A 15,108-nucleotide genomic window follows, 5' to 3' on the forward strand; every position below is an offset into this window, starting at 1 on the left:
CTAATGTCCTGCCCCCACTGGTGGACCTCCTGATGGCACTGGTATTTCTGGCCACTGTGTGATACAGAGTGTTGGACTGGATGGGCCTTTGGCCTGATCCACCACTGGCATCTCTTATGTTCTTATGTTCTTAATTTGAAAAAGATTGTTAAAAGACACAGTGAAAACTAAGAGACGTTAGATCACCATGTAATTAGAGATCTTTTCTGCGACTAAAGATTCTAGACCAATTTAAAACGGATGACAATAGTTTCCAACACATATATCTCTTAGCTCAAAGCAATCAATGGAATATTTTTTTAGCCTGAAATTATATAGAAATACATAAACCAAAGAGAATTAGCTATTGGAGTAGCTGAAGGACAAGAATGACCACGAAGAGCCATCTGATGAAGAGAATGGTGTTTCTCGAAAGCTTATGCTACAATAAAGTTTGTTAGTCTTAAAAGTGCCACTGGACTTTTTACTATTTTGCAGCAACAGACTAACATGGCTAACTCCTCTGGATCACTAATAGCTAGGTTCTCCTTGCTTAAGTGCCAGATCACATAAAATGCTGTTGGTGTCAAGGCTCCCTCTAAGCTGTGGAGTCTTGTGAGCAAAAATTCTACTTTGTGAGTTACTGGCATTAAAGTTGTGAGCGAGCGATTTGGCTCCTGCATAAATTGGTTTGCTCTGGAGCCTTCCTTCCTGAGCCAAGACAAAAATGTGTGAACCGGAGGCTAAAAAACTGTGAGCTAGCTCACACTAACTCGGCTTAGAGGGAACACTAGTTGGTGTGAATGCAGTTGACCTTTCCCCCCTCTAGAGATTTAATCTAGAGATTAACTGAATTGACAGTGTATTGCGTAGAGAAAAGGATTAATTTTATTCTACAAACAGCAATATATATTCTTGTTTAGACTGCTGTTTGGTCAACCACCTTTAACACTCGCTGCCTGATATGGTAACTCATAATGGAAAGCACAGTCATGCTGTAATTCTTATGTAAAATACGTGATTTGATGGATTAACTTCCGTTTAGGAAAAAGACTACTGTAACAAACATGTAAGTACTCAGGGAGGAAGAGAGACTTGGAAAAGGGTTTTTTAAAACCTTTTAGGTTTTTAAAGCCACGGTTTTACTTAATAAAACATTTCTATACTGTGTTTTCACCCATTTCAGGGTCTCCAAAATGGTGAACATTAAAACACTGAAATGTTTCAGGCATTAAAAAGCATTTAAAACACAAAAATATAAAACATTTAAAATAATTAAGTAAAACATAATATAAACACACAAAAATGTAAACACATTCACAAACAGGGAGATAGGCTAATAAGATTTAGTGAGGGAATGCCAAACAAAACAAAAAAGTCTTCACCCACTGGCAGAAGATAACACAGGGTGACAAGATGAATATTCACGGGGAAGGAGTTCCAAATTTCCAGTGCCACAACTGAGAAGGTCCTTTCTTGAGTTGCCACCTGTCTAGCCTCAGATGGTAAGGGCACCCAAAACAGGGCTTCTAAATATGACCAACATGGTCAAGGTTAAGTCCATATGGGCATAGGCAGTCCTTCAGATCTGCTGGCCCCAAGCCACACAGGGCTTTAAAGACCAATACTGGCACCCTGAATTGAGCTTGGAAGCAAATTGGGAGCCCACGTAGATGGATCGAGACTAGAGTGATATGATCCCTAGAACTCGCTCCAGTCTTCTGGCCACAGCATTCTGTACCAGCTGTAGCTCCCAGACGGGCTTCGAGGGCAGCCCCAAGTACAGCACATTGCAATTATCTAATCTACACCACAGTGGCACGATGCTTCCTGCCTGGGAATGGCTGGAACTTGTGAAAGTTGCCCTTCCAACCACTGCCACCTGTATCCAACAGGAGACCCAGGTCTAGCAACACCTTCAAGCTATGAACCTGCTCCTTTAGGGAGAGTACATCCAGAACGGGATATACCCCAGTTCGTGTGTCAGACCCTCCCTCCACCAACAGTACCTTGTCCAGGGTCGGCATGCCCAGCTAGCACTTACTGCTGGAGGAGGAGCCATGCCCAACCCGGTCATCCTGGCCAGGAGAGCTGGCAGCAGGAGACACCGGCAAGGAAGTGCCAGAGGAGAACAGCTGCAGTAGACTAGTGGCAGGACGCCTCAGCGGCACTGGCAGCCACGGTTGGACAGGCGAGCCCAGCGCACCACCAGCCTCCCAACCCATTGGAAGCCACGGGAGGCAGGAGATACAAGGTCAAGGCCAGGAGCAGTGGGGAGGGAGCCCAGAGTCAAGGCAGGTGACTCCCGAGAGAACACTTAAAACAGGGCTTCAGCCGGTTGCAACCTTGGCTAGATGTCCAGACAGCAGAAGCCCTGGTGATGATGAGAGAAAGGGAAAAGGGGCCCAGCCCAGCAGCAGGCTGCAGCACCACTGACAGTCTGGTCCAGAGCCCATCTCCAGAAAGGGAAGGGAAAGGAAGAGATGGTAGCTTCAACTTCCTTGGGCTCACACAGGCCTGAATAAGGTTCCTTGTGGAATAGATGGGAGTGCACAATGAGAAGACAGAGGCCCCGTTGGAAGTCCCATTGGCCTCTCCCCAGCCAGGTGGTCAGGCCCTGCCCTGGAAGTAAGGAGACAGGGAGAGCCTGGGAATGTCCCTCCCCCGGGGAACCCTTTTAAAGGCAGACCAGGGAGGGTCACCAAGGAGGAAGGGCCAGGCCACTCCCCAGACTACAGAGAAAAGGACTGTGGCAGCCAGAAGAAAGGGAGCAGGGTACAAGTAAACCCTCCATCTCCTGGTACCTGAGGATCTTCCAAGGTCCTGCTGGGAGGGGGGGAGAGAACACTGGAGGGCACCATGGCTCTGGACTCTGTCCTTGCAATAAATGAATCAGACACCTTCTTATTAAAATCAGGATTAAGTTTCAGCTTGTTAGCTCTCATCCATTCTAAACCTGCCTCCAGGCACCTGTTGCTACAGCCTCTCTGGGATCTGCAGGAATCGTTAGATGGAGCTGAGTGTCATCTGCATAGTGATGGCACCTCAGCCCAAATCGCCAGATGACTGCTTCCAGCAGCTTCATGTAGATGTTGAAACGCATGGAAGACAAAATGGACCCTTGAAGGACCCTGTAGGTCGGAGGCTGACCTCACTCTGAAACCAACTTTTGAGGTAAGGCCATAACCACCACAAAACAGTGCCTCTCAGTCCTAGTCTATAAGGTGGTCCCAGAAGTTGCTAAGAGGTCCAGAAGAATTCACAGGATTGAACGCCCTCTGTCCATCTCCTGGCATAGGCCATCCACCAGAGAGGCTAAGGCTGTTTCAGTCCCATAACCAGGCCTGAATCCAGATCGGAAAAGACCCAAACAATCAGCTTCATTCAGGAAATTCTTTTAAAATATTAATTTTTTTCTGAAAGCTTTATAACAATAATGTAGGATGATCTTCAGTACTAATTACAACTCCTGCATACTGCAGACACATGCCCCCTTACCTCCTTCAGATTCCTCTATCTTCTGCAGCATGTGAGAAACTGGACTACATTTGAAAATATGTACATAAAATCAAGGAACACATTACACGAGGAAGAGCTGAGAAGCTAGTTTTAACCTAGCCTTGTTCTCTGCGCTCCATTAAGCTAAAGGTGAAAGTCCAAGAACTGAAAACAACTGAGCATTCAGAAGATGATTCTGATCAGAGGGCAATATGTTCAACGAGGTATTATTTACTTTATATGATATGGGCGCCATAAGAATAATTTTGTACAGTTACAGCTATGATTGTACCCTGCAGAGGAGACAATTGTTACAGTGAAATTTAAACTCAGGTCAGATCTGCTGACAGTTCTTAATACTGTAAACTGTTAGGCTGCAGGCAGATAGTAATTTCTTCAGAGTTGGAAGCATGTTGAAAGAGTGACCACTGCTTGTGGTACACACAGTAATCCCACTTTCAGCTCTGATAAACAGATGGCTGCTGATTTTTTCTGGATAATGTAGAGAGTATCAAACATTTTTTTTATCTAACTTGAGATACTAAATTATTTGATTTCCAATGTGGATAGTTTCTGTTTTCAAGAGGGGAGGGACACATTTTCCAACCATCAAGAATTAAAATACACACAAGCTTCTTCAACCTAAGCTTCTCCAATTCTTACACTTGGAACGTTTACAATTAGTTAAATGTCATCATTTTGTTCAAATTTATCAACTTCTATGCAGTAAATTATAAACAATGCATTTTATGTTTTTAAACTAGTAAAATATAGAAGTGGTAAGAAAATTAGTATATTTGAAATATAGATTTCAACTTCCCCCAAATTTCTGTTTTGAGTTTTTTTCTTAAAATGGGGAAAAATCCTGGTCTTTGCCATGGATTCAAAGGTTTCAGAAATGTTACACCTCTAATAAAGTGGCCAAGGAGGACGGGAAACATGGTACATATACAGTACCCAAATATAGTGTTGAAAGTCAACTTTTTGTATTGGGGGGAAGCTATCAATTAATTTCAAGAGCTTTGCTTACCTCTGGATCATTTATCAAGAGCTGATAAACCTTGACTCTGTATTCCCCCTTCTTCAGTGCTCTCCCCAGCCTAATTGTTATCTGTAAAGTAGGAAGAAATTCTACTAAGAAAACAAATAAAACGCATAAATTCTCAGATATTGTTAAATATGCTTGCAGCAGTGAATTGCTCGATCCTGGGGGTGGGGTGGGGGGGAACCAAGACACTTTACCAGCGATGAATGAATTGTTTCTGTAGAGGCTTAAGAGAAAAGAAATATTTTAGGCAAGCAATATTTGCAGAATAGTATCTTCTAACTAATAATTGTAACCAGACATACAGTTCTCATAATGTTCAGCAAGTGATTCAACTTTATGCTTAAGAAAGGCATAACAGTTACTACTTAATTGTAAATTGTTGTCTCTACTGTTTAATAGAATATGGTGATGATACTGTCGATTATTCTTGTATATTTCAGCCTTTTTATATATTCTTCTGTGTCTTTTGTATATATTTATAAAAAATATTTTTAAATGAATATTCATTCCAAATGGAGAAGAGAGACATTTAATAAAGTCCTTCAGTTTGAAAATAAACACCCTTAATTTGATCAAGCTGTAGAATCTCTGACTACATTTCCCTATACTGGCACTTACAGTGTGTTTTTGGTATCCAATGGCATGCTTTACTAACCTTATTGTCATCTGAGAAGGATGAAAGGGTCTCATTGAGCCGCACGCTTTCAAATTCTTGATTGCTGGCATAAACTCGAAAGACCTTGAACTGAGAGGACGGAACACCAACCAATGGCTCCAGATGTTGTTTGAAGGCAGAAAGTGTAATTCTTTTATCAACATGAATTAATAACCCTAAGCCAGAAAGGACAAATGGTCAGCATGAAAATTAACAATACTCAGTTCCTGTACGGTGACTCTCACTACTGCCACAGATGCATTCAGTCATCATAGTGCCATGCCATAACTCTACGCATGGGCAACTCTTATTCCCTCCTCTAGCCTTACAGAGTTTCTGACTAAGGTGATCAATGAGAAAAGACCCCTATATAGTTGCATAATTTCCTTAGCAGTGTCCTATTTAACACAGTGTTGTTCTATGGAGGCTGTGCATATTTGTCTTTCATTGCCACTAGGCAGGAAAAACTCCAGATCCAGAGGGAAATGGATTTAATTAATAACTATTCCCTAAGCCGTAATTTAGAAGGCGGCACAATTATTGAGGACACCTGCATACAGCTTTTCCCAAGCTCATACCAATTTGGAAAAAAGACATATTTAAAGTAAAATGTCAGTCAAGAATTAGAAATAGTACAAGAAAAGGGACCCGCGATACTCGTGGAGGGGGGAAGAGCTCCAAGCAGAGCAGCAGGAGGAGGAAGCAGCAGCAGCAGCAGGTAAGCTTTCCCCCCCATCCCCGCCCCTCGGCTCTGGAAGCGAGGCCCGAGCGGCTTGCAGCCACCGGGCCTTCGCAGATCTCCCCCCCCCGCGCATGCGCAGGGAAGGCTCTTTTACCTTTTTGGGGATTTAAATATCCCCTCTATATTTTTTTCAACTTTTTAGATTTTTGTGCACACCTGGGGACTGCCCCAAGTGTGCAGGAAAATCTCCCTGCCCCCCAGGTGCCCCCAATGTGCAGATTTAGATATCTGCACGCAGGGGGCACCTTCGCTATTAGTATATAGATGAGCTTCCTGGCATGCATTTCTAATCCTGCCTTTTCTTCAAAGCGCAGTCCTTGGAATGGGAGTGGGAGCTTCCCCAACTAAATTATATCACGCTATTGGTAATCAAACTCCATAGGATACAGATAGTCACTCAATTAAAACACTGGCTTGGAGTCACAATGTAGTTATTTTCCACTGTACCACATTTCTGCCATGTTCTGCAAAACACTGATGTTAGAGGTTTCATGGGATGTAGATGAACAAAAAGCAATGCAACCTGAAACAAGGAGGAGAAGCCCAGTGAAATTATCCTCACCAGCATGCAGCTTAGTCCGCCGGCCTTCAAGAATTATTTTGGCTGATGAACAAATCCCCCTTTATTGTTAGCTGAAGACAACATATATGTTTTGCAAATCTAGAAACACCTCTCAAGGTACAGTAAACAAATGGCTTCTCTGTATATGCAGATTTTTACAGAAGAAATAATGCATTAGGTAAGTACAGCTCTATGTTAGAAATCATACACCTTTCGTTGTCTATACGCACATTTCTGCCCTTCTCCTGAACCTTCCTCCGCAACATAAGGTTCTGCCTTGAAGTACATATATTGTGTTTCACCCCTGCTCTTTCCACTTTCATCATATTCGCTGTCAGTACCAGAATCCTCCTCAGCTGTATCCCATGTTTCCTTTTTTCCTTCATTTGCTTTAGATCTCCTGCTGCTTGTTATGCTGTGTGAATCAAGACCATTAGCCAAGGGGATGGGAGCATTGTCCACATTGCATAAGGTGTCACTACTGTGGCTCGAACTAAGAATATCGCTGTCCACGGAACTTGTGCTCCTATCGTTGTTCACATCAGAATCTGACCGTTCCTCGGACTGGAAATTTTCTGGATCAGAAACTTGAATTTGGTTTGCGAGCTCATGGTTTTCTGCTGAAGCTGATGAATCTACCTCATTAGAGGGTGATTCGATGTTCTCAAAGTCACTTGCCTCTGTGCTCTTGCTGCTGTCTCCGTTATCCATGTCATGCTGCTGTTGCTGTAGAGACAAGGTTTTAAGTTTTTCTGTACTCTCTTCTAGGATAGCTTCTACTGATTTCATATTACCTAAAGGTCCTTTTATTCTTTGACAGAGTTCATCTACATTGCTGGAATCTCCACTGCCCTTCTGAAAAACTGTCCTTCTAAACTGTGATCCAGGAGATTGTTCTGGTAATGAAACATAAAGTCTGATTGTATTTGCATGGCGATCCAGAATTTTCCATAAATGGGAATCCGTAAATGCCAACTGTCGATCCTGAGACTCGGAACTTTCAACGAATACCTAAATAAATACATAAAGCGGGTATTCCACTATTTTCTACAATCACACATGCAGCCCTCCCCTATCTGAATTTAAGAAACTAACCCAAACTATGGATATATAAACTATGTATGCCAATTAAAAGTATTCCCATGCCAGTTCAAGATTTTAGCCTTAAAAGCTGCTGAAATCCAGTAAATAACTGTACTTCTTCTTAGCTTTATTATTTCAAAGTTATATATGCATGGTGAAAAAAAAGTTTTAATCTACTGTTCTTACAATATTAGCGCTTAGAAATCACTTCAGTATGAAGTAACTGGGAGCCCAAATAGCTTACTTTATTGCTTCTAAAAAAGCCTTCAGCTTTCAGTGTTTTGTTTGCCACGTTGAGAAGGCGCAAATCATTGTAGCAACGTTCCAGCACAACCCGCATTGTTTCAGCAGGCAAATGTACAGCCTAAAATGGAACAAGGAAACAGAAATATACCCTATAAAAAATAATTTTCTGACACTAACAAGACAGATCAAGTTTATTATACGTGCACAAATAAGAGGAGGGAGAAAAGGGGAAAGATACCATAGTAAGGCAGGAATATTGAAACGCACCGGGCAAAAAGTCAACCTCACTGCGTGAGTGGCTAAGTGAAGATATTAATCTACCTTTGAAATAAGATACTTGAATTCTGTTACAGTCTGATTCAGATAAGCACGGACACTAACAGGAGGAGCCACAGTTTCTTGCTTCAGGTCAACAACATGAACTTTCACCATGACTTCTGTCGGAGTAAGAAAAGAAATACTACACATCAGCATTAGTTAAACGAAAACAGAAGCACAAGGTTAGCGTGATAAAAGCTGTAGCAGCTGTTTATCTACCAAGGCATTAAATTGGCTGGTGGCTGTTGAAGTGCCTTTCAAATGTAAAGTTACAACAGTGATTTAATAGCATGGCTTAAATATCTCTTAGAACAAATTACACGTGTTTACTGTGGGCATTTACAGTATTTGTTCACAAAGGAGGACATTTTATAAAATATTAATTACCACCAGGTTTATAACACTGGAAAGCCTGTTCAGGTCGTCTTGTTTCCAGAAGGAGATCAAACATGTAAGTTGATTTGACACCTCCAAGCAAGATTCCCATTGGAGTATCCTCTTCCCCTTCATAAGATCGCTCCAAATAATCATGGAACTCATCATACTTCACAAGACGGCAGAAATCCAGAGGAATAGCTTCTTCCAAATCCATTATCTAAAACAAACGCAGTGATGAAGTCCAACTCACACCCAATACAATCGTCAATTGAAAGTGTGGAAAACAGAGCTGTTTCCAATGCTACAACTTAAACAAAGGGCTATGGCCATTTTAGAGTCTCTTGTTAAAGCAAAGTGTACGATTATTAAAAGTAAATAAAATTTAAAGTTTCAGTGGTCTGGAAGAGAGGAGGTTTGCATCTTGCTGCATACACTCCAACCTTGTGTACTGTGACAGTAGTTCCTAGTTCCAAGATTAGATAAGCATATGGAGCAGAGGTCCATCGGTGCTTATTAGCCACAAGGTATAGATAGGGACTCTGGGGCAAGTGATGCTCTGTATTCTTGGTGCTGAGGGGAGCAACAATGGGAGGGTTTCTAGTGTCCTGGCCCCAATGCTGGACCTCCTGATGGCACCTGGTATTTTTGGCCACTGTGTGACAGACTGATGGACTGGATGGGCCATTGGCCTGATCCAACACTGGCTTCTCTTATGTTCTTAAGATTGCCAATGCTGAAATAAAGGATTCGCTAGTACTTCCTGATTAAGAATCACTGATGCAAGCAGCTGAGGCCATTACTGGCAGTGATGAGCCTGGGTTTTGGCCACTGTGTGACACAGAGTGTTGAACTAGATGGGACACTGCACTGAGTCAACATGGGTTCTCTTATGTTCTTAGAATAACACAAAAAATAGGGTAATTTCTCATATCGAAAAAACCATCCCATGTATTATGCACATGAACACAAAAAGGTGATACACAAAATGATATGGCTAAGAACCCAAGAGTTCCATACACGAGCAGAAATTACAGTAAGTAATGCCCCTTCTCCTGACTGCACCCCCAGACCACTCTAGAGACCTGAGGTGGTGAGCCTCTAAAAGGAAGGGGGCCAGAAATGTCTCAGTGTATGCATGCAAACATTACTTATGGCATTGTGGGTTCTGACCAACCCATCAACTGCTATTTAATAAGATTTCAAATATACATGGTACAGTACCTTATAAGCTATCTCGACAGCTTCCTTCAGAGTCTTGTCTTTATGAACTTCTAGTTTATTTTCCATCATTATTTGTTTCACAGGATGCATACAGAATAATTTTATCTGTGAAGTCAGGAACAAAAGGAACAATATATTTTCAAGTGCATGAGACAGCTTTTACCTACACCACCACAGAAAACAACTACAATTAAAACTTCGTTATGTAGTACTCATGGTGAATGGAGGTGGCTGGTTCCACAGTAAATTAACTTCCTAAGGGAGGAGTGTGAAACATGCAGCCCGTGTCCCGCATCTGGCCCACACAGGGCTCAAAACTGCCCCCCAAGTAACTTCCTTCTCCAGCTTCTTTTCCCAGGGCTGCTCCTGCAGCCGCACCCTAGCTTGCTTTTTTCCCAGCGCTCTCAGTGGCTCTTAGCTTCCTGCTTCCCTTTCCCCCTCGCTCTCTCTCTCTCATACACACACACACACACACAGAGATAGAGAGAGCCTCGTGGCTGCTTCGTTCCAGAGAGATACAAGGACAAGCTTGCCTGCCCCTCCCTCTCCCCCTCACACACAGCTTCTGCTCCAAGGCTGCTCCTCCTCTTTTTTTGGGGGGGGGGAAGGGAGGAAGAAGGAAAAGAGAGGAAAAACAAAATTGGAGTCCCAGCTTTATGGCCAACAACATTTTATTCCGGGTATAAGCTTTTGTGTGCCAGCACACTTCTTTGGAGGATAGGGTTGCCAAGTCCTTACCCTCTGTATACCGGGAGAGTTCAGTGCTGGTTTGGGAGTGCGCGCGTGCGCGCTGCAACCACATCACCCGGAAGTGACACAACCACGTTGGCATGCCGGGGGCGGGGCCACAATCATCCGAGGGAAAACCATAGAGTTTTCCCTCGGATGACCGCGGCCCCGCCCCCAACGCGACTGTGTCATTTCCGTGCTGACGCCGGGCACGTCGCGTGCTTTGGGGGTGGGGTTCCCCCTGGGGCCCGATCTGCCGGCGCTGGGTAACGGGCCTCTCGGGCGGGGATTTCCCCGCCCCCCGGGGGGACTTGGCAAGCCTATTGGAGGGAGGGTGGTGGATGGATGGATTCTTCTGACAAGCACAATGTACACTGAGGAAATTATTTTGACTTATTTGGAAAAGTTGTTTAAAAAAAAAAAGATTGGATTTCTCTGTTCCTATCTGGATTTATTTTCTTTCAAAAAGACCCTGATTAGGAATTAGAATACTTGGATTGGTCCTTATATCTTGAAGACTGGAGTGATTTCAGATGCCAGATGATAATAGCACACATTGGTAATGAGATAGGAAAACTAGCTCTCAATTCAGTCCAGGAGGATGCATTGTCTTGAGCTTCATTATCAACTGCAATTCAACAGTCTCTCTTTCTAATCTCCCTTTGAAATTCCTTTGTAAAACTACTGCTACTCTTAGGTCAGCAACTGAAAGTTGAGGCTTTCTAATGTCAGACTTATGTTCATTTATTCTCTGCATGCTCCTGGACTGAATTCTCCTGGATGGAATTGAGACCTAGGTTTCCTGTTTCATTACCAGTGCTTATATCTCCATGCCTACTTCCGCTCTACGTATCACAACTAATCCAATCATGCCTGTCATTGCCATTCAGCATCTGAAATCATATTTATAAAGTTTATATCTCTGGTACCTCATGTTACATTTTATAGCATGCATAGCCCTGCCCAACAAAATGACATTTATGTCAGATCCGGCCCTCATAACAAATTTCGACACCTCAGTGCTATGGTAAGAACAAGCATACTAAAATCAGATTGCAGACAGACCATGAAAATACAAAATGGTATCAGAACACAAAGACTGCTACATAAAAGCAAGTCCTCTTCCAAGTCAGAGGAGCTCTTCCACCAGGCATATGAGTAGGAGCCGCCACTACCATCACTATTGCTCCATCTTAACTTGGCCCTGGATGAGGGAACATCAGCGCTTCCCGGAGCAGATGATGCTGAACAGTTAAAATACGCCATCTGTGAAATATCATCTTGAACATCTAGAGCACTTTAGTTAGTTAATAACTTGTTAATAATGTTTTTGTATTGTATGGATTTTAAACGGTTTTAAATATGTTTTTATATTGGCGTATGCCCCTATGTAAGCCGCCCTGAGCCCGCATTGCGGGGAGGGCGGGGTATAAATTGAATAAAATAAATAAATAAATATAGTAATAAAAAATGTAGATGTATTCTACCTAGAAATGTAGTGGTAACTTGCTAGTACAGTGCCAAATGATAATTTATGCACAGATCAGTCTTGATGAGGCTAATTCACAAATAAATTATGCCCATGTACTGTATTAAATTAATACTGCAGTACACTGGAAGCATCCCTTCATTTTACTCCAAGCTGAAATTCTATTGAGATGACAAAGCATGTTAGGACATACCTTGCAAGTATTGCGCTCTATTTCACGCTGTCTCTTTTCCTGTTCTTCTAATTCTTTTTCTTTTTGTACCAGTCTTTTAATGTGATCCGGATAATCATCCACTTCTAGGAATTCTGTTGAAACAGAGACAAAACCCAAAGATCAGCGGACTTTTTCAACTTTTCCCAGTGTTTTATCATCTCTTTAGATGTTACATTTGTACCCTATTCTTCCTCTTCAAAAAACACTTTTCATCTAACCATCACAGAAGGATTTTTTCAACTGTAGACCTGAATCTTGTGCCTTTGAACAGTCTCTGGGCTCAGATTTTCCAATTTATTTTACCACATGTAATAACTGATTTTATTTATACTTCAACATCTGCGTCAAACAAAAATGGACATATAAAATATACATATAAGTAAGCACAAAGGATTCTTAAAATCATCAAGTATTACTTCTACTTATAACATTTTAATTTTCAGAGAAAAGGAAAGGTATAATTAATTCCTAAAGTGAACTGCGTCCCTTTTATTTTTGGGGGAGAAAGTTACCGTAGCCCAGTTATGATGGCTGGCATATAGTAATTTTGAGTTTTAAAAGTATCATAACTTAGTTGTGAACTAAGAATACAAGTACTTACTTGCATTTCTTGTTGGATCCTTCAGTCTATATATAAGCATATATGCATTCGTAGAGCTATAGAGGAGATTAAAAAAAACACCCACAGAATTAGTCTGAGTCTTGGTTATTAAAAGAGTACCTCTGCATGAGATATCCCAACTAAATGTGCATAACATTGATCAAGCAATACAGGCAATTATTTAAAACATAAAAGCCCAGTTCCTATAGCTGACACCAGATGAACCAAGTACTTTTTCTTTTAAAGATTTTGACGTTTTTAGAACACATGTATTAAGGTGGAACAGATTTGGCTTATTAAAAGTAGCTATGAGCACTAGAGATACTTTGGTAAATTGCCAAACTAGATTATTGAGCAATGAACTCAAGACAGATGAAGGCACTAAACTATATAAAGATACAGATTAAATTTTCAGCCCCCAATAAAATAAAAATGTATTAATTCAGTAAGGGTGTAGAGTAAAGCAGTTTGACTGAACTAGTGCAAACTCATTTTAGAAAGTTACCTAACCTTGCAAAAGCACTGGAATAATACCCTCTGCTTCCGGATGTACCACCATAGGTTTTCTTAATGTCTTCATGAGTTATCTGGTAAGAAAATTGAAAAAGATCGATTTCTCAGAAACACACAGTTTCCAAGTAAACCATTCAATCGGCTTATTACACTACTGAAACATTCACTTTACATAGGCACAATTAGAGCATATATTATGAGTCTACAGAAGAAATCTGTGCAGAAAACTGTGCTTTTCATTTGGTTCCAGGCTAGCTTCTACACATATCCTCCCCTAAAATATGTTCAGTGCCAGAGTTCAACACACCAGCTGTGCAATGAGTAATGAAAATCCTCATATATCTAAAACATGGAATGATAAGACTGTATGAAATGGCTTACCCTGCTAACATGTTGATCATTGAAACTGTACCACTGGTCATCGTTAAAAGATTTTACACATGCATAGTAGTGACCTCCAGCTGCACTTCCTGAGTGGACCATAACAGAAAATAGTTCATATAATAAAGAATTCTGCAAAAAGCAAAAAAAAAACAACAACACCCAAAACATATTGTTAATATCATTTTTTTAAAAGAAAAGGCCTTGTAGTTAAAGGTTTCCATATTATTTTTGTTGAACTACATAAGCCAATTCCAACTAATTTTCTTCATGATCAACCCCAAGCTGGTTATCATTCTAAAATGATATAAATCTGTTGCAATAGTAACAAACAGCCATCTTGTGGCACCTTAAACACTAGTAACAGTAATTGTACCATAAATTTTGTAGACTGGAATAGCTTAATTAGAGGCATGTACTGCACCAGACAGACATATATCTCTGATGGAACAAAGAAAAAAAAATGTGACTAGCAGAGTTAAAGGACCATGAAATGAAGGAAGTAAATAGCTAGACACAATTACGTAAAAAAAATCAAATTTATTCAAGAACTGCACTGGGACCATTCATAACAGTAAAAGTTGTCAGTAACATGATCGTCCTAATTTTGTTAAGTTGGATGGCTCCTGTAATAGCTCATGAATCTCAGGTCCTTGATAAATCATCAGATGGTAGTTCCCCATTATACGATTATAACTGGTTACATGGAAAGCTTCTAGATAAAATCAAGCCTGAACTCCCCTATGAAGCTCAAATGACTAAACTTCAAGCTGTAGAAAACAGCAAGAGTTCAGTAACACCTTACAGTCTATCAAAATTAATGGCAGAGTATGAGCTTTTGTGAATCACTGCTTACTTTAGAATCTCAAGCTATCTTACTTGGTCACATCATGAGAAGACAAGACTCACTGGAAAAGACCATAATGCTTGGAGAAGCTGAAGGCAGCAGGAAAAGAGGAGGAGCCAACAGGATGTAATAATGTTGGCTTTCAACGTAGCTGGGCCTATCTTGGATCTAATGATGTTGGCTTTCAATGCCAGGGCTATTGTGTTGTGGTCCCTCATCATAATCCCCCCTCCCCCCCAATCCACAAATCTTGGAGCCATAAATAAAGATGGGCCACCAAACTTTCCTTCAGATCTGGACAGAATGGTGGGTTCCCAAAGTTTGTCCCTGAGATGCGGGGAAGTCTTTGGTATTTGGAGAGATTTTGATCCATTCTCCAGAGCTGGCTTCACTTTATGCAAGATCAAGGCCTCACCAGCTTCCTTGATGTCATGTTTCTTAGGGATCTGTATGTCTTTCTGTTTAGGTTTCCCAGGTATAGGTTCCGCCTGGCTACACAGAGACTGTTGTCTGAGGTCCCTTGATACTGTGAGTGGTGTTGGTTCCAGCCTCAGAATTGACAGAGATGACAGAAGAAAGGAACCCCAGGGTTGCTTCTCCAAAG

The 15,108-nt window shown here is 41.5% G+C and overlaps 1 protein-coding gene across 2 annotated transcripts in view; it reads right to left on the bottom strand.

Moving 5' to 3' along the window:
• Nucleotides 1-15,108, bottom strand: part of USP47 (ubiquitin specific peptidase 47) — an 82,949-nt gene that overhangs the window by 12,677 nt on the left and 55,164 nt on the right. For both annotated transcript variants that reach the window (XM_015421630.1, XM_015421629.1), the window contains exons 13-23: nucleotides 13,658-13,789; nucleotides 13,274-13,350; nucleotides 12,764-12,819; nucleotides 12,142-12,254; nucleotides 9,731-9,835; nucleotides 8,519-8,726; nucleotides 8,135-8,250; nucleotides 7,812-7,931; nucleotides 6,715-7,495; nucleotides 5,181-5,356; nucleotides 4,508-4,588 (exon numbers count right to left, since the gene is read on the bottom strand). In XM_015421630.1, the coding sequence (XP_015277116.1) occupies nucleotides 4,508-4,588; nucleotides 5,181-5,356; nucleotides 6,715-7,495; nucleotides 7,812-7,931; nucleotides 8,135-8,250; nucleotides 8,519-8,726; nucleotides 9,731-9,835; nucleotides 12,142-12,254; nucleotides 12,764-12,819; nucleotides 13,274-13,350; nucleotides 13,658-13,789 (1,965 nt within the window). The remainder of the gene's footprint in view (nucleotides 1-4,507; nucleotides 4,589-5,180; nucleotides 5,357-6,714; nucleotides 7,496-7,811; nucleotides 7,932-8,134; nucleotides 8,251-8,518; nucleotides 8,727-9,730; nucleotides 9,836-12,141; nucleotides 12,255-12,763; nucleotides 12,820-13,273; nucleotides 13,351-13,657; nucleotides 13,790-15,108) is intronic.

Source organism: Gekko japonicus, unplaced genomic scaffold (genome assembly GCF_001447785.1).
Source record: "Gekko japonicus isolate JY-2015 unplaced genomic scaffold, Gekko_japonicus_V1.1 scaffold1834, whole genome shotgun sequence".
Taxonomy (NCBI): Eukaryota; Metazoa; Chordata; class Lepidosauria; order Squamata; family Gekkonidae; genus Gekko; species Gekko japonicus.